This window comes from Colius striatus, chromosome 8 (assembly GCF_028858725.1).
Source record: "Colius striatus isolate bColStr4 chromosome 8, bColStr4.1.hap1, whole genome shotgun sequence".
NCBI lineage: Eukaryota > Metazoa > Chordata > Aves > Coliiformes > Coliidae > Colius > Colius striatus.
The window spans coordinates 22,541,645-22,562,141 of NC_084766.1; the positions used below are offsets into that span (position 1 = coordinate 22,541,645).

General features: G+C 36.4%; 1 protein-coding gene across 1 annotated transcript in view; it reads right to left on the bottom strand.

Annotated features, from left to right (window-relative positions):
* The window catches only part of BTAF1 (B-TFIID TATA-box binding protein associated factor 1), a 44,723-nt gene that overhangs the window by 17,416 nt on the left and 6,810 nt on the right, over positions 1-20,497 (bottom strand). Inside the window, exons 2-18 of the mRNA XM_062000814.1 lie at positions 17,866-17,989; positions 16,800-16,914; positions 13,988-14,134; positions 11,669-11,832; positions 11,236-11,372; positions 10,483-10,594; positions 8,533-8,601; positions 6,011-6,100; positions 4,477-4,572; positions 4,057-4,233; positions 3,363-3,503; positions 3,112-3,236; positions 1,967-2,087; positions 1,769-1,873; positions 1,399-1,548; positions 669-811; positions 317-491 (exon numbers count right to left, since the gene is read on the bottom strand). Coding sequence (XP_061856798.1) covers positions 317-491; positions 669-811; positions 1,399-1,548; positions 1,769-1,873; positions 1,967-2,087; positions 3,112-3,236; positions 3,363-3,503; positions 4,057-4,233; positions 4,477-4,572; positions 6,011-6,100; positions 8,533-8,601; positions 10,483-10,594; positions 11,236-11,372; positions 11,669-11,832; positions 13,988-14,134; positions 16,800-16,914; positions 17,866-17,989 — 2,191 coding nt within the window. The remainder of the gene's footprint in view (positions 1-316; positions 492-668; positions 812-1,398; positions 1,549-1,768; positions 1,874-1,966; positions 2,088-3,111; positions 3,237-3,362; positions 3,504-4,056; positions 4,234-4,476; positions 4,573-6,010; positions 6,101-8,532; positions 8,602-10,482; positions 10,595-11,235; positions 11,373-11,668; positions 11,833-13,987; positions 14,135-16,799; positions 16,915-17,865; positions 17,990-20,497) is intronic.

The window sequence follows — 20,497 nt, forward strand, 5'->3', positions numbered from 1 at the left end:
CACCAGAACAGAAGTGACAAGTGAGTACAGAGAAATCATGTTAAAAGGAAGCATTGACCTTAGATAACACAATTCTTGAGAAAAAGACTTAGTTGTAGAAGAAATGTGAACACATTTACTGATTCATAGTCTGATAGTTGGCACTTAGCTATCAAGTAAAGTAGTCCTCCATTGTCTAACAACCATGATTTTAGTATTTAGATGTATAAACATCATTTTAGCTTATCAATTGAAGTTTTACTTCAATCTAAGTAGAAGATGACAAGCTGTGAACTAAGATAGGACATAATTTATTTTTGCTGCAGAAACAGCCTACCTTTTGCAGGGCTGCCCACTCACAGATTACTAACACAACACTAATCCTTTGCAAGGCAGATTTAGAATTCAAGTGGAATAGCAGTAGCTGAGCTAATGATTCTGCTGGCTTTATTTCTTGAGTAGCAGTATTTACCCCTGGGTCACAAATGCAGCAACAAAGTGCTCCCAGCAACCTGACAAAAAGAAAGAAAGGTCATTTCAATATTACAATTCCTCTGCAATTAATGATTTAAAATCAAGATACCAAAAAAGTCTACGTAATTAAACTTTGACAAAAACACTGTATAACTGAAAACATCAATTGCTTTTCGGTGTTTTGGTTTTTCTTTTCAGATTTCCAGTGAACTGACTTTGCTGCCATCATCCGAGCTCGCATGACAACATAATCCCTGGTTGCTGGATCTTCTGCAATGCTGTCTGCTCCAGCAATATATTCCTGAATCACCTCCTTATTCTGGGTTTGACCTTGACGCAGCTTAGCACCTGCCTTCTCCTGTGGAATAAAAGTTGAGAGAGTTTGAAAGTAAATATGTTTGTAATAGAAAAGATGAATTCATTCTGTAGCATTTCCAATAACCATCATACCCTGCAAAAGGTGGACTAAACCAAAACATTCCTTGGATAACAGACTTCTTAAAGTAGTTAATCACTGTAAATCACTTCAGTAGTATTCTATGGTCTATTAAATGTATGAGATAAAACTCAACATACAGCTGAAACTAACATTATAGTGAAGGAACTGAGTCCACATAGGAAACCTCTTTCCTCATGTTTTCAGAAATAACACAATGCTTTTTGACTTAACTCGGTCCTCCTAAAGAGTCAGGTTTGGAACCACAATAGTTATTGGAACTATGTAAATAAAGACTTCATAAAGTATTCACAGCAAGCATGCTGAATTTTCATGGATAACCTGGGAAGAACTATTTTTCAGTACAGACTTGAGGTAAGATAGATGACATTTAGAATTATAGAAAGGCATCACCACTCCCCTCTGACACCTTTAGAACATGTCTTTATATGCAGCTAATCAATTTACTGCTTCCCCTAGAACACTTAGTGAGGTGATGTCTCACTTACTTTTGATCTGGTTTTTACTTCCAGCAACATGTTTAGGTCAATGGGCAAATGAGACGGCTGCATCATTAAGCAGAGCCAGGCTCCCATCCATGGGCAAGCAGCTGCAACCACATACTGCACAGATGCCTTGTTTAACAGTTCCAGCCATACCTGAGGAAAGAAACATAAAGGAAATCATGACAAGTTTCTATGTGGTCTGTGTAAGATAAAGTGTACAAACCATTCCATTCTCCTTCACTCTATAATAATGCATCACATAGGCTAACTACAAAACATGAACACACTGCTCTCATCTGCATAAAAGTGCAGAGGATATGAAAGAGCAGGATACACAAGCACTATATATCCAGAGTACAAGTCACGCAAATACCTTGTGAATAAGATCCAGAATTTCTTGGTTGCTTTCTAAGATACAAAATTGAAATATATGCCTCAACATGTCTTGCAGAATTGGAGTCAACCATGTTGAAGAGCTCTGAAACAAAGGTATTACACAATCAATTCTAGTTTCTAGTATATCATATATACACATATATATCATAGTAAGCCACTAATAACTAATTCTTACCTGATCTTGTGTAGACAGCAGGGTGAATAATGTTTCCAGTGCTGCTTTTCGCACAGAAGATATAGTATGATGCAAGAAGGGCCACACACGTGGGACCAAAACTGTGAGTGATTGCTGAATACTAGAGATGCAGAGGCAGTGACAGGGATTAAAAAAACCAAACAGAAGGTAAGTTAATTTTGTTTATTCTCAGTTATAAAGTCTTACACAAAATAAAGCTTTTTTTTAAAAAAAAGAGAAGTATTATTGAATATGATTGGTGATTTCAAACGAAGGATCAAGTTACTACAGCTTAAACACTTTGAATGCTGAGTCAGTGCCATTTTAGTTTGAATCAATAACTCTTCTTATGGAAACACTGGATTTTTCTTTTTAGTGGTATAAAGAACTAGTCAACTCAACCACATATTACTATTGTGTTGTTTCCCAGATTATACTTTGGGCTTTGTTCAACTATTTATTAAAAAAAAGAGTTTTTCCTGTTTTGACCTTATTCATAAGCATTTATGACTTCTGGAATAATTTAAAACAAGCCTGGATCTTTTGTGCATGAACTTGCACATCAGCTGATGCTAGCAGTACTGAATTAAGTGACATAAGTGACAAAACTTCATTCTTAATTTTGGTTTTGGATAGGATAAGATGCATAAAATATCCACCTTAAGCACAGATGCTTAGAGTTCACTATGTGTATTATGAAAAATGTTAACATACTACCATGCAACTCCTTTAATTTGACAGTGCCAAACAGAGAGGAACTAGACATTGTCTTTAACCTGTCACAAAATTACTGGTTGTGCTACTGATGTGAATTTTCAAGTTCGTAGTTTTTTTCTGCCCTACTCTAATAGCACAGTTAAACAAGTAGCCTGTGGCCAGGACCACCATATGGTCCTTTACTAGAATATCCAAGATGAATCATCACATATAAACTATGTCTAGCATCTTTTAAATTATTTTGTTGTCTGTTACTAATGTAGTGACAATAGCAGCAGTGTCCTATCCTCAGCTTTAAGGAAAAGAGTAAAACTAAAATACCGATTTAAATCAAGCATATGATTTCAAAGCAATTTTGATTATTCCAACTGCAAAACAACTGGACAGGCACATCTGTGATACTGAATCGATGATAATTAAAAAGTTACCTGCATTTGCGAACCTGAGGATAAGTCAGAAGGGAAGAAAGGAGGATCATGATACTGTTTGTGGAAGCTGTCAAGTCATCCAACTCCAAAAGTGCATCCCACAAGGTATTAAGAATAAAAGGCACCTACATAAACAAATAAGCAGGAGAGTTTACTGTATAAGAGAAAAATCGAAGTGCTGACTGTAACTATTTTTTTTCCACTCAGAAGTGAACTTTTCAATCAGAATTGACAGAAAACAATTCAGTTACCTTATGAGACTGAAGCTGGACGAGACTTTCCACTACTGGTACTAAAGACGCTGCAGCAACAGCTCTGACATCATCATCCAAATCCTGGAGACCTTCAATTATTGCAGGCAACACTTTAGGCAATAAAGTGTCAATCATGTCCTGCCAAAAAGATAAAATGTATTTTTCAACTTAGAAAGCACATAGTGTCCCAAACAAGGAAGAAGTACGCTGAGTGTGTGAACTGTTTGTTATATAAAACAGAAGCTAAATTTCCAAGACTACGATGTAAATGTTCTAAGTTACAATTCAAGTAAAGCCTATATTATAGATTTGAACAAACCGTAACTCAGATCAGTTTCAGTGTAAACAGAGCTCAATGTTTGCAGAATAATTCCACGATTTCACTAAAACTCTTGTAGCACCCAGCTCTTATTATCCTCACCTGTGAAAGTATAATCAAAACTAGGCAAGCATAGTCTCTTTACAATGTTTTGTGCAAGTGGTTTAAGTTACAACAGTACAACTCTGCTACATATCTGCAGATTTCTGCAGCCTGAATATAAAACTACAGTCACTCATTTTATAACCCACAGGAGGCTGTAATGTAAGTCAACATGCCTTACTCTACCTACCTATTGTTCAGTCACATCCTCCACTACAAGCATAGTTGTTTGTTCCAAAGCTCTCTGAAATTTGTCATGAAGGTTATTACCTGACGTACTGCCAAAGCGTACTTTATTCCTAGGAGACCACCATGTCTTACTTCCCACTGTTGCTGTGTGAGCAGTTTCAGGAGAACATCCACAGTTTTATGAACTCCAGTCTCATTCATGTGTTTCAATACTACTCCCAAGGTTTGAGCACAAGTCTCACGTACTGGTGCTACAACCTAGGATAAAATAAATGATAAAGACAAGTATTTCTGTATGAAATTTGACTTGAAAGAAGTCAATACAAGGCAGATGATCAAAACTACTATACAAACAAGATGAAATTTATGTATTGGCTACTTGGTACTAAGGATATCTGAGCAATTACAACAGGCACATGCAATAGCACTGTGCAAAACAAATCTGCTGCAGCATCTGCAGAATCCTGCTGATCCACTTGTTCTCTCAGGGACAAAACTTACTTCATCTGAAACAAAATCTCCAAATCTGTCTAATGCAAATACACAAAGAAGTCTAATAACCAAGTCTTCTAGCCACTCCTGATGCTGCTGAATCATCTGTAAAAAACAAAAAAAAATGAACACCTTGACTATATTCATAAAGGACTTCAGATATCCTTGCTTTAGCCAAAATGTATATAAATATATGACAACATATGTTTAAATTGACTGAATATAGCCATCTTGCACAGACAGTCAAGGCAAAATAGTCAGCTCACTTGGTTTATTTATATAGATCACAATGTATTTCAGAAAAATCTACCACATACTACATTTATCAAAAGGCCAGAGAGCACTTTCTAAAGCAGACAGATAATTGTCCCTACACAGTACACAAAGATAAGGGCACTCAGATAATTTATACTGATTAATATCAGCACACCCTAGGCAAATAATATATCTTTTGAAGAATACTTACAAATAAACATCAACTATGAAGCAGTACTTTCCAGCCAAGTTTCCTTCAGATTCTAGACCAAGCTCATCTAGAAGCTCTGGCTTCTGTTAATTAGAGGCCCAATAGCTCTGTAACTCAATCTCAGAGCAGAAGCCCCAAAAAGCACAGGCATCATCTTTCCCATCTCCATTGTTTCCCTACTTTACCACCACTTCCCTTGAAAACTGCCATTTTAATGAACAGAACTTTTATAATTTTATGGATTTTATATTCCCATATATGTGAAAGAATCACAGCCTGCATACAGCATGTACAGCAGCCTTTGAAGCCAGCCTGGAGTACATACACTCTTTCCTAAACAGTGACTTAAATAGAAACCATTTAAAAGTACCTTAGCACTGCACTGTGTATTATTACAACCCTACTCCACATGGAAGCAAGGCAAGATGGGTTTTGCCTTTCCATACATAATATCAAGCTAATTCAGCACACTCTCTATATTTGATAAACGTATCTCCTCATTCTTCAGTGCTCTCTAAACCACAAGATCTCTCAGCTGCTTTTTATAGCAGGCAAGTTACTATGAATCTGCATGAGATTCACTGTTAGTAAACAAGTTATTACTATCAGGATATTTTTTAAAAGTGTTTGTCTTTTAAATAGACTTTTTAAATACTTTTTCCTCATAATAAAGAAAGCAGATCAATAAGAGCCACCTTACTATTTAAGTGAATAGAATGAGATGGTCTAAGACACTTTCTAGAGTTACATCATCAACCTCTCAATTCTATTTCAGCACATACTGTGACCTGAAAATACTATTTTCTAGTATGAAAGCCAGTGTTAAATAACTTTACTGCAGAGTCTACATATAAGTAGCCATTAACACAGTAGTAGCTTTTTTTGCACAGGACTTAAAAAAATATCAACATTTCATCAATGCATACAGTGACTTCACGAAGAGTATTTTGAGCAGACAAATATCATGGTTCATTCTCCCCATATCACCCACCTCCTGCAAAGCTTAAGTATTTTAAATCAAGTTTAGAAAATTGACTTCTTAAGTAATGTGTTAAGTCTACATGACTGGAAATGTACCTCTTCTAAGGAGCTGTCTCCCATTTTACCACCACTTTTACCATGAGCTTTAAGTATCTCTCTCAGTCCAGTGCCAGCACCATGTCGAACCTAAAACAGTGAAACAAAAATAGGTTTTTAATTATTTAGGATCAGAGGATAAAAACTACACTGGGCAGCTGAAACAATACTACTTTATTCTTAAAGTTTGAAGTGCTGCAGAGTTAGTTATTTTTAGTCTTGTGCAAAAGAGCAGGACTTCATTAGATCAAATCATACACTTAAATACTGTTCTTTCCAAAAGCAACCTGTTTAAGTATTGACCAGAATTGCTCCTGATTTCTAACAGAAGATATTTATCATGTTTGCAGTAATGTAGCCAACAAAACCAGTTTTCATTTAGTTGTACCTCACTCTGTTGAAAGACACTAGTTTTCAGAGAAAGAGCAACTAGAAGGTATTACTGTTTTCATGAAGTTTATAAGCTGAAAAGCAATATTGTTTTTGTCTCTTGAGAACTTCATATTTCTCCTTATATTTCTCTATAACTCTTTATATTTATAAAACACAGTTTGGATCTCCACTGATGAATATGTTGAGATCTGCAAAACACATTTCTGAGAATTACTGTTCTGAATAGCTTACTAACCTGCCTCACTTGGCTAAATACTAAAAAAAAAAAAAATTAGTGAACAAGTGATATGGGAAAGCAGATTTTAACCACTGCTATGCTCCCAACAAACATTATCAGTGGAATACACTATGAGTTCTGTAAAGGACAGAAAGATCAGTAGAAAGATGTACTACAGACACATCTGTTTTTGGTATTTTTGATACATCACCAGACTAGAAATTGTCTTATCAAGAAAAGCCCATTCAATAGATACATTGAAAGTTAACAAAAGAAAAATTTTGAAACAGGTTTTCACTAAGAGGCCTTTATATCAGTTAGAGCAACACTTATTCTTTTTAAAGGGCATTTGGTATACATGCTTGTTGCTAGCAGAAAGTTTTTATTTCACTTAATGATAGTAAAAACTAGAACTGAGTAGCTGGCAGGTCCTACCTTAATCTGAATATTTAAGATGACAAGGCAAGGATACCCGTCTCTTATGCACAGTTCAGTAGCCACTGGTTGGTAAAAGCCATAAGGTAAGGCAATAAAAAAAAAATCTAGTCCTAGAATCACAATATACCAATCATTTATTTGGTCCAAGATTGCTTATGAGTTTGTAAAAACTAGCTCAAAGAGGAAGACTTTGCTAGTTAACTTCTCAGCTTCTGCAAACACACGACAACAGCAGACAGAAAAATGTATAAACGAAATGCCATTAGTAGGACTCACCTTGCCTGACCCTAAAAGGCAGGCAAGCAATCTTAACTAGTCAGTCATCCAGGTTGTCTCTAGACATTGCAAGAAGATGCCAGAGGGCAATCTTGTAAACATATATTTGAGGTAGTTTAACCTGTTTTTCAGCTAGAACATAATGTAATAATGATTCCATATCGATCTACTTCCTTAATTAAGATGTGTGCACCCTATATCAAAGGTACTAAGAAAGCTATGAGAAGGTGTGCATTCCAGAAGACAAGTGGACTTTGGCTTCAACTGCAAACAGCTTGCTTTCAAATAAGGTGAAATTTATTACCTCAGATACACTAAAGCACCACAGAAATGCAGTTACCCTTTTTCTGGATCCAAAATACTTGTGCTGGCTACATATAATTTATCTTTGTGTTTCCAAGTTTGAGGTCAGTATGGGCAGTCAACTTGCTATCTTTGAAACTGTGCTAGATACATTTAAGCATGTTGTAGTTAGTGATAACATTTAATCTTTCAATGAAAAAAAAAAAGTTGATTGACAACAGTTACTTCCATCTTCTGCTCAAGGAAGACAGTCCATGTTCAACTACTTCATATTTTTGCTTGGAACTAATATGAAAGTCTGTGGAAAATAGTATAAGGACTGAGAAAAGGGTAAGCAGAACAGGTTTTAACTCTTTTTTTTTTTTGAAAATAAGTTATCTAGGCAAGTAAATATGTAGTTCTTGTAGCTGGTATTTACTATCATTCTAAAAAAGTTACAAGCTCCTTTTTTATAAATGAGGAGAACAACTGACTATTTGTAGCCCACTCCCCCAACACCGAAGGAGGGATTCGTCCTCCAGTTTTCTCCTAGCTTAGCACTAGACAAATATACCACTTGTCAGCAACAGACTTGTACCATTTTCTTCAAAGTCTTGGTGAATGTAAGTCTGTTTTAATTGCTTTATCTTTTTTACCATAGATTCAGATGCTTTTATTTTGCTTGAATTCCAATACTTCCAGAATTCTCACTTACAATCATTGTTTTCCATATCCTTCCCACTCTACACACAGTATACACCACATATCTGTTACATTTCATTTAAATTAGATTTGTCGTGGCTATATAATCTGTATTCATATTTGATATAATTTGAGATCCACACATGCAATTCCTGTGCCTCTCTTGAAGCCTTTTTTGAATCTATACACCTGAGATACTGCACATATGTCTTACCTCCCAAGAAGGGTTAAAGAGATCATTGCACACCTCTTCACAAAAGCTTTCCAGAGGCCATTCATTTGCCTAAATTCATAAAAAATTAAAACATTAAAAGACAGAAGGATTAGGCAAATGCTTATCTTGTACACCACTTAAATACCTGAAGATAATAGAGATCTCCCAAAAGTATTTTTCATTGTAACTGGACAGAACTGAAAAAAACCCCCTCAAACAAATGATCTTCCGTACTTCAGAAACTTTGCTGACTGGCACTGGATCTTTTAAAAAGCTTATGGAGTTTGTCTGTTAGTAGGATAACCTTTTCTCTATGCCAATTAACTTTCATGTTCTGGAATTCAGCCTCCCTTTAGGAACCATACTAAGGCAGAAATTTAAGCAGAGTTTATCATCCTCCCTGGTGGTTCTTTACATTTATAAACTTTGTCATAATGGGCAAGACTCGGATTGAAATTACACTACTTGATCAAATTGGGTCAATTAATTCGGTAATGAGTATCACCCAGTTGAAAACATGTTCCATATTTTTGAAAGTCAGAGACATACTCATTATGCCAAAGTTTCCTGCAAGGAAATTGATGTGGCTGTGGAAAAGAAATAATACTACTAACATTAGTAAGTTCACACCATCAGTAACACAAGGCATTTTAAAGGCTAGCAATGAGCAGTTACTCAGACTGCAGCTACCATTAATCTCTCAATTTCATTTTCCAATCATCATTTTGCAAAGAAGAATTACTAAGCTATGTCTGAAAAAAATCTTGTTCTGTAGAATACAGACTACTCAAGATAAAGTCTCCTCAAGTGAACTTCTATGTACCTTTTGTATTCTAGTATTGCAGCTTTTCAGTCCATTGAAACAAACAAATGTTTTTTCAAGACTAAAGTAGTTGTTTCAGTCTTCAACTACTAAAGACAGAACTTAATTCTAAATTAAGCCTAATTAAAGTAAGGCAAAGATTATATAAAATGTACATGATCGTTTAGATCAAATTATTCATGGTTCAGTAGAATCCTTGTAGCTAAGTGTTCATCACTGTTTTACAGTATAATACTCAGGTCTGACAGCTGTAATCCACCCACTCAGGTACACTGGATCACAAACCGCTACCAAATGGACTAAATGCATTTTTTCCTCAATGCTATATACATTTTCAAGCTAATGTACTTCATTACACATAAAAGCAAGCTGGCAATGGCATTCTGTATTTCACCTCTCTTAATGCTAAAATGCCTAAGAATTTGTGAGCATAAAGGTGTTCTGTTTTACATTACTTTGCTAAAAACCTGACTGATCATAGAATCAAAGAATGGCAGGGGTTGGAAGGGACCTTTAGAGATCATAGAATCATTTCAGCTGGAAGAGACCTTTAAGATCGAGCCTGGCCTTTGTCCCAGCCCTATCAACCACTAGACCATTTCCCTAAGTGCAACGTCCACCCATGTCTTAAATACCTCCAGGGACAGTGACTCCAGCACCTCCCTCGGCAGCCCCTGGGCACACTGCTGGCTCATGTTCAGCCACTGTCTGTCAACACTCCCAGGTCCCTCTCTGCCTGGTAGCTTTCCAGTCACTCCTCCCCAGGCCTCTTGCGTTGCTGGGGGTTCTTGTGACCCAAGTGCAGGACCCAGCACTACTGAAACTCATGGCATTGGCCTTCACCTAGCCATCCAGCCTACCTTGATCTCTCTGTAAAGCTTCCCTACCCTCAAGCAGATCAACACTTCCACCCAGCCTGGTGTCACCTGCAAACATACTAAGGGTGCACTCTGTCCCCTCATCCAAATCATTAATAAAGATGTTAAGAGTGGCTCCAGTACTGAGCCCTGGGGGACACCACTCATGACTGGCCACCAAGTGGGTGACCATCTAGTCCAACTCCCCCTGCCAAAGCAGGTCCACCTAGTTCAGGTCACTCCTGCTAACAGTACAACACCACATCATACCTCTTCGGGAGCATTTTCTATCAATGTTTTTGAGTCTGTAGCAGGCTGGTTGATAACAACATTTGCAACTTTTCTTCTCTTTTCTTCTGGTTCCCCATCAGTGCTATCATTGCTAAAAAGGTATATATACAAGTTTATGAACTGAAAGTATGCTTTATGGGAAGTAACTACTTTCTACAACTCAAGTCTTCAAATACAATGAAGTGTATCAAGAATACTAAACAAAGAGGTTTAACACAAATATACAAAACAGGCAAGTCTGCCTGTAAAGAAATTCAGTGAGGAGACAGCAGAATGCTGTCCTAAATTGGCAATCTTTCTCAGTCTTTTCAAAGAAATATAGAAATTCTTAAATAAGAATCAATGAAAGAATTTTGTTTACTGCTTCTTATAAACACAGTAGATACAATATGTCACTAGACACTGCAGTGAGGAACACAGCATGCATCAGAAAGTTAAATTTTATTATCTTCTTAAATCCTCCACCTCATGCACTATTCTTGAGCCATATTTCGTAACAGGAAGCAATAACAAATTTTAACTATAGTATCCCATTACTTCCAGATCCCTCTGAAGCTAAGTCCTTAGTGAAGCTCTACCTCCACTAAGTATGGTACACAAGCTTTTTACCATCAGCACAATTAGCACATAGAAGGTGACATGCAAAGACTATAGTAAGTTTTTCAACAGATAAATCAAATCATAGTCCCAACTTAACTGAAACAAAAGCAAACAAGTTCACTATTATTATACCTCTTCTCATTAGCTTCCACTGCATCTCTGGATCTTTGTTTTGCAAACAGCTTAGCCATTCTTTTGGCTTTATTCTTTTGTCTACTGCTCATACCAGCTCGGAATTCTGAGTCAATTAACTCAGCAGCCTGAAGAGTCTGAAAGAGAAGTCATTCATTGTCAATTCTTACAATGAAGGTCCTGAAACATTCTCCAACTCATATTGCTCTGAACTTTCACAACCCTCCATTCCAAACTCAGAGAGAAGCAGTCCAACATCAAATAATACCATATGCAACTAAACTAAGGGGCATAAGAATTCAGGAAGCCAAGCCATCCCACTCTAGGCATTGATCACTGTACCTAATATATCAAGATCGTAACTGCGGAAGCACAAATAAAGCAAATCCACTGTACTATTCCTAGCAGTCAAACAGCCCTCGGTTTTACCTACAGGTTGTTTGTTTACTAGCGAAATCGAAGAAGGAGAATAGTCCAGGTCTTCATCATTGAACAGATCTTCAGTATTCATCCCAATTGCAGCACCCATATCTAAGCCAAGTTTCTTTTGTAACAGTTTCCTCTGTCGTGCTATCCTCTCTTTAGGATCAATTTCACCTTTAAAAAAAAAGGAAGATGTGTCACAGATTTGCTTAATGAAATAAAGCTAAATGTCACAGAATTAAATTATACTTGGCTAATACTTCAGTACAATCTTTTAAACCAAATCACACTGATACCAAAGAAGGCTGCTTCTGCTGCTGAAGCTATACTAGTACTTAAACTGGGATCAATTTTTAAGCCAGAAAATAGCACCCTCAAAGTTCATTAAATTGCAATTGGTCTACAGAAGTTTTCAAAAATTTTCAGGAAAGTGCACTTTGAAAGCAGTAAATCACCAAAGAAAAAAAAACCAACCCAGCAACTGATGAAAGAAATGTCCCTCTTTTTACTGAGCACGTTCATACTTGTGACACCTATTGATTTTGGTAATCTGGGTTTTTGGGGTTCACTTTGTTTTGTTTTTTTAAAGAAGGTTTCTTTTCCTTCTAAACTTAATCTTCTATTACGAAATACAAACCTAAAAAACAATGACCATCAATAAACCCTCTCAAATGGCATTCAATCCAATATCCTGTATTAAGCTAGCTTGAATACAAACCTCTTTTCTCCAGAAGTGTTCCTCCTTGTAAAACACATTTGACCCAGGTGTCTCCTTTCCTTACAAACTAACTCCTGATGGTAATACAGATTGAAGCATAAGCATGATTTTTCTAGGGTGCTGGAGTCTTAATCTTATTCTTAAACTTCATGTGCCAAGCATGACTCATTTACAAAGTTAACAGAAGCACTCTCAAAAATGTTGTGAAACTTCAATACTTTCATTACTGAACACCTAGACTGTGGAAGCACCTGATATTGATGTTTAAAATAGATTTTAGTGCCTGAGTAGAAAAAACTCTCCAAGTAACCCAAAACTTGTACAGCTGTCAGAATTCTATCTGTTTGATTTCTGAACAGGTAAGGTTTCATTAGAAGAAATTAAACTTGCACAACACCTTCTTAATCTAGCATACGAAATAAGCAATAAAATAGCAGGCAGGCTTAACAGACGGGATACTGCTTAAGGGTCAACAGCCATAGATCCTGTTCCTTGCCAAGGAGTGATCTGTGTACATGTCGCAGAACCGATCACATGCAGGGAACAAGCGTATCAGGGCTATGCAGTCAGAGCAGATTCTTATCTACAGTACCATTTCATTTGTAATTATTCCATGACTAGAATTAGAGCAGGAAAGAACAGCAGTAGCAAAAAAATATCTTAGCATGAAACAGTTCAATGCCATTACACTGACACAAACACTTTCAGCTGCAAAGTTGCAGAAAGGTATCAGACAAGTAGTCTGAAAACAAAAGATGTCACACAGGCACTGATATTTGACCTTTCAACTTTGACAGTTTTTATCACAGTGTTTTTCATGCAATATTTCTATTCTTGAGACCATCAAGCTTTCAAATAAGCCACATATTATATTTGGTACCACTGTTTTAATGAAGAGCAAGTGGCGATAGTTCCTGCAAATCTTAAAAACATCTACAGAAAATCTACAAAAGTTTTTAACAGCTCTTTCTCCTTCTTCTCTCAGGCTTCCACTCTCCTCTTACCCTCTGTACACATACTAATTCTGAGCAATAAACAAATCAAACAATACACACCTGAAAAAAATCTGTTTCACTTGAGAAAGATAATACAAACCATTTATGTTGGGGAATATCTTATTTCATTATTTCTAAGCATTCTGAGAAACCAGGGATGACTAAACTCACCATGACTCATAATGACATGGATGGGAACTCATAATGGGAATCTCATTAACACTTACAAGTATTTAAAAGGTGTATGTCAAGAGGATTGGGTGAAACTTTTTTCTGTAGTGTCTGGTGATAGGACAAAGGGTAATGGACAAAAGCTGGAACACAAGAAGTTCCACTTAAATGTAAGGAAAAAATTCTTCACTGTTCAGGTGAGGGAGCCCTGACACAGGCCGTCCAGGGAGGGTGTGGAGTCTCCTTCTCTTGAGGTTTTCAAAACCCATCTGGACATGTTCCTGCATGACCTGATCTAGGTCGATCTGCTTGAGCAGCGGTGGCAGACTAGATGATCTTTAGAGGTCCCTTCCAACTTCTACCATTCTTGTGATTCTTTGTGATAAAATTGCCACAACAAACTTTGAAATCATTACGTTTTCTTGTCTGCAATACAAAGGTATACCTGATTTATCATCTTGGACTTCAAATTCTGCACCAGCAGATCCAAGAAGAGATGCACCATGTTTCAACAATCGACATATATCAAATCCATCAAAACGCAACCGATCTGTTGAAGCTGCATCTTCCATAGGACTCTCTGATCCTGGTTCTAGATAGGACATTGAAAATAATATTAAGGACAATGTGATGAAATTTTTCTTCAAAGTTCTGGCAGAAAATCAAGCAATAGAAAGAGGAAGAAATAATGTCTCTCCTCCAAACCATCAGACAAAGCATTCTGATTCACAGAGTCTAATGGCTCCATGCCACAAAGATTGAAAAAGCTCACTTGAAGCACTTAACTGAGTAGGGAAAAAAGAAACATGTTATTTCCTTGATAGATTTGGCTTTTTAAAATTTTTAACGTTGGCATATCACTAGGACTTCTTCATACATGTATGGTCAACTTGTAGTTTGCACTGCAATATGGCTCACAAATAGTTCAAATAAGTATCAGGTCAACACCAACAGCCAAGCATCATTGGTATGGATGCTGGAGAGTAGTCTTGGAAGGTATAGGAGAAAGTCAGTCACCAAGGGCTGCTGAAGACTATTTATCAACTCTTCTTGAATCAATCTGCAGGTACAGTGCAGTTCAAAACCAATATAGAAAAGACTTTTTCCCCACAAGGTGTCTTATTTCCTGGTTATGAATTCACTTCCAAAGTATTCCCTCCCCTCAATACTCAGATTAACGTGCTTTGTGACTCCTAGTCATATACAGCTCAGTATCCAAAAAGACCGGCTATTCCTACATAATCCCACACACTCACACCCCGAATCACAGCCAGCAGTATCAATACAATTGTTGCCTATAAGAAGTACAGCATCATTCTATGATTCTATGATTTACTTCTGAAAACTTGTTTATTTACAGTAGAATGAGTCTAAGTGCACAAATGCTGTACAAAAACACCACCTACATCTTTTCAGGCCTAAGTTAATATTTCATTACATATACACAAAAAAAAGGTGATTTATAGCAAGTCTAAGAACCTAAATGCAACCAGACCACTACAACATGTGTATACGACTACTACATCAAACAATTTAACTGAAATAAAACAAATAAATCTCTGTATAGACAGCCCTGTTAAATGGCAGTTTCTCAAAAACATTAATTCCCATTTCAATTTCATATCTGATAGGTGGATATGCAAGATCTGGACAGTGCATCCAAAAGAGCTGCTGTACTCACAGACTACCAAGTTTTCTAATTTCCAAGTACAAAAGGAGCATTGTAAAAAATTCTTCAAACTGGTCTAGTGAAATTAACTTTTATCCTTGGTAAGATAGTAGAGTCTATAAAGTAAATGGATAAGGCATACTGGGAAAGAATTGCTACTGAAAAATCCCTCTCATTAACCTGATTATCAACATCTTCAAAGACTTTCAACAGGTGGATAGAGGGGATTCAGATCACCTAATATATTTTAAAGTTTTTTGCAACATTTCATGTAAAAAGACAGAAATAGTTAAGTTACCAGACAACTGGGGAAAATATCCTTTTACAGACTGAAAGGTGATTAAATACAGATAAAAGTTCACTTTGGAATCCTTCAGGGATCAGTGTTGGAACCAGTTCTATCAGTCTTAAGCAATGGGAAGGAGATTCCACTACATACTCTTCTCCAATCAAGCAGATGACATTAAGCTCTTTTGAATAACCAAATGTCATAGTGAAACTGAGGAATCCAAGGAGGACTCTCAAAACAGACTAACAGGCAGAGAGGCAGATAAGATGCAAAGTGAGTAAGTTAGATCACGCCTACACAACACTGAATTCAGAACTGGCAGTTAACATTTAATAAAGATCTTGGAGGCAGTTCTGACAGTTTTCTTTAACCAGCTTATTGGGCAGTGACAGCCAAAACAGACAAATAAGTATAGGGGAGCATCAGGAAGGACACTGAAACATGACAAAGTACGTCATTATGCACTATGTATAAATACCAGAACTCTAGAGATGTCAGTACACTGTGTGCAGTTCTATGCAGCCTGAGTAGGACATTCAGTAAGAAAAAACACAGAGAAGGATAAATAAAGTCATCTAAAAGACAAAGCAGCTGTCTTGTGAGGAAAGACTGAAGAGATGGCAATTCTTCAATCTGGAGAGAAGTTGCTGGAGGATAGCAAATATGGTTCACAAAAGCCATAGCATAAGGCAAATGCAGAACTTGCTTGTCAAATTCTATAGAAACAGACCCAGGAAGCACTGAATGAAGCAAATTTAAGAGCACTTCATAACAGATTAAAGTTTGTTGTTTTGATTCTTTTTTTAAAACAGGTAGTGAATTTCTAGACCCTGTGCCAGGTAAGGTTGTGAACCTAAGACAGTGACAACTGGTTCAAACAAAATTACTGACCACAGGTCTTTAAACTGACAATAAAAGCAACTCTAACATGACAATTTCAGACAAGTGAGTATAAACAGAGTAGATTTCAGCAAGCTGCCACTTTATCTCCCTCAGAAAGGTGCTTTGGGCAAAGGAACAGAGAAGAATGAGTCTGTAAAATATCATGACAAAGTTGATTAAGTTTTGCCATTTTACTAGTTACTACTTTTATTTGTAAAAGCTTTATGAGGATACAGACTACAAGCATAACCTTAAAAGAAACAAAGGTCAGACACATTGAATAGGAATATCTAGGTTTGGTAATCTATGCATACAAGAAGTTTATGTCAAAAATCAGGATGACACAGTTGTTTTAAAGCCTCTTATCACAGTCAGTTTGCATCATAAGCAATGAATTCTATATAATTTAAGAAGCACCTTGTTTTGATCTTGGAGTTGGATTCCACTCAGGTACATTTTTCACTATTGCTTCAACAGCTTGGCCAGCTGCAATACGAGTATCCCAATTTGTACTTCTTAAGTATACCAACACCTTTAAGGAGAGATTAAGAAATACTTGCTTAAAAAGTACTTAGAGAAAATCCATCCACTGCTATGCTGTATTAAAACACACTTACTTTTAATGATATGGATTAAAACAGCATTCAAAACAAACAAAAAAACCCCCAAAAGACAGGAAAACAAACCAAACAAATGCAAGCAGCCTTCTCTATATTTCTCACTGCTTCACAAAACTCCTGCCATTGCCAGACATTAAGAAGTTAAGACATTTAGCCCCATTCATCAAACTCAGTCTTGATTTCCTCCAGGTACTGAACAGGGCTTAAAGACTTTCAGGTTTTGCTTTCTAAACTCTGAAGTCATTTAACCCAAGAAGAGGGACAGCATGGGTTATTTTAAGCAACATGTGCTCTTCTAAACTAATTTAGAACTATGTCTAAAATCTGGAAAAAGTATTTCTTTTTCTCAAAGTGGTTTGATGGTCATGACTCCTTGGCTACTCTTGATACCATCAACTGTGGTGAAGACACCTGTTCAACAAGAGCAGAACTGAGGTCACTCAGCCCTCTCCAGCTGTCAGATACAGACTATTTTTGGTTTTAGGAGACTTGTCCAGATTAAGACCGAAATTAATGGAAATCTCTTCCATTTTTCCACCTTCCTATATTTTAATGCTGTTGTGAGCTAAAATCTTTAAAAGCTGGAGCAGAAATTTTTATAAGGCAGTAGAGCTCTTTATAGAAAACATTATGAACTTACAGTAAACATTGACTAACACTACTGATTGCAATGTGAAACCTCACTTATGTAACCATTTCAGAGGCTAACAAAACAATAGGCTTCATAGAGGTTGTCTCCTAATTTTCTTTAGTCTCCTGTTTTTGATCACACAAAACTACTACATTGCTTCTTCCCACAGAATCCATATCCTTTGAAATTAGTTTTACTCTACCATTCAAGTATTGAAAAAAAAATAACTTACTTTAGATAAGAGATTATTCAGTTCATGAGGATGCAGTTTCACTACTTCTCCAAGTTGCTGTGCAGCTGCTTTTCTTGTTACTGGGGTTGTACCGGTGTCCAGTAAAATAAAGAGACGATCAAGCCTAAATATGATTGACAAAAACGAAAAAATGTTATGCTATTCATAGCTTGGCTGTCCATTTCTGTTAATAGCCCCTCACATTTTTCAGTTTATCTAAGGCAAACAGAAACTATATTTGCCTGAAAACTGTCAACTGACACGGTGAAAAAGGTACTTTTCTCCTAATAGTAAGCCTAGTTGTTCTAAAAGCACATTTAATTTGGTAACTACCTGGAATATGTAAGACCAAACCTGTTGTTGTATTTACAGCTTTGAATTAATGTGATACCTCTGGACTTCCCATGAAATGCAGTAATTTAACCAGCAGATCTATTTTTCACAGTAACTACAGATTTAGTGAAAGAGATCCTGATAATCTATTTTCAGAAACAGAAAATCTTGCTTCTTGCACAGAGTTACTAAATAAGAAAAAGTCATCATACAAAAAAAGCACATAAAAATAGAAACTACCTAGACAATCAAGTTGATGATGGAAATAACTGTTTGTTATTCCTTCCACTATAATTGGGTCAGTTAGAACTCTCTTTACAGGGTGCTTAGTTTATCCATTAGTTACTGGGCAGTATGAGGTTATTACTGAATGTGAGTCTAGAATCTGTCCATATAGTGCAATCAGAATTGTCCATTCTAGCCTTAATCTTAAAAACATTCCTCCAAATATTGCAACAGTATGTAGCTAGAATTTACATAGCAGTGAAGCTCACATAAATCATCCTAACACAATAAGGATATCAGTACTCTGAACAACTCCCCTTCCTCATAAATACATACCCTGGGTTTGGGTGAGTACAGGGAAGGAAATATCTTTTTTTTGCCTGTTAACCTGCTGCTAGTAACTACAGTTCACTGAAATTGCCTTTAATGTTAGTTCCAACCACCTAAAAAGAAAAATAAAGGAACTCCTCTTTCTGCTATAACTGGATTTTGTATTTTCTTTGACACATTTAAACTGCACTTACTCCTGATAATACCTTGTAATGTGTCACAACACATTAGAAACAGCAGAGAAACATTACAGAGTCAAGGCAGTAATGTGAGAAATACAGCTCTAAACCCAAATGCTCTCACAACTGGAGGTATTAAATATCCATTAGTTAAAAAAAAAAGTACCTGAAGGTATTTCAAGTAATTTCAGTATTTTAGACACACTTGTACTATGTGCCAGCTTTGAAATAATTATCTTCCTGCTACTGAAATAGGTAAAAAACTCAAGTTTCAATTGCTGTGATTTACTAGTTAGAAAATTGTTTTGAAGTTACATAAAAATGAAACCCCAAAGGTATTTAAACCAGCAGTTGTATCATTAGGCAGTCAAAGAGGAAAACAAAAGCTTTACAGATCCAACTCTTCCAAATCGCTTGATAGCAGAGTAGACCGGAGGAACATACCAGATACTTATTTACCAGTATTTCCTCTTTAGTACATTTGAACAATAATTAAGAGCATACAGATATGCAGCACTCTGTACTATTCAGTACAAAACATGCTAGCTCGCCAAGCAACCACAGCTTGCTCTAACACGCTTGTTCTCTCATTCTTAAACTCACCCCTTTCATTCTTCATCTCTGTGCAACTTCAGTGTTCCATACTCAAGTTTGCTATTGAGCACCACCCACACCTTTAACTATCAAAGTATCTTTTTTTCTATCTCCAAAGTTGAATGTGAAACTTAGACCACTTCCTCAGCTAGAGCTCTTCATGTGTTAAAACAAAGGGAAACCACTATGACAGTCTACCCTTAAACTCATTTCATTCCAATCTGTTACAACGCTAGATTTTAACTCCTAAAACCCACAACGTTTGTATTACATACCAAATACAGCTGGTTGGTGTTTTGTTAACCTGCAGTATGCTTGGTTTGTAATTTGCAATACTAAATTGCAATATGCCTAACTTAGGAATGCAAAATAAAAACAAACAAAAAATTCCTACCTACTGTCCCTCAACACTGTAGGAAGGTTTCAGAGCTAAAGTCTAGCAAAACAACTGAAAACAAGATGAGCAAATACAGTTAACAATATCTAACAGTACTCCTGTTGTACTAACAGTACAAAATATTATTCCTTTCCCTCCCTCAGAATTCCATGATGTATAATTTCCAACCAGTTAATATTTTTGAAGTATTAAGAGTCTTAATTTAAGTTCCGGTGTTGCTGCAGCAGAGTATGGCAGAGCCTGAATTCTTCTGATCTAGTTGGAAGGGTAGCCCTGACAAAGTTGCCACTGGTTAGCACTGCTAGGTTTTTTCAAATTAAAGTTTCCATTCTCAGTTTCATTAAGAATTTAAAAAATACTAGAAATCCTAAAGAAATCACTTTTGAGGACCTGCATTTTGGAAAGAAATTCATTTAAGTTCTGACAAGGTTTTCATTCTCAGAACACACTAACAGTATCTAAACTAGTTCTTAAAGCCAAAGAGAACCAAGAGTTTTCTAATGGCATGTGGTTCTCTACCTGTCATGCTAGACAGTGTTGTACGCAGAGCACTGCATGGTTCACATTCACAAAA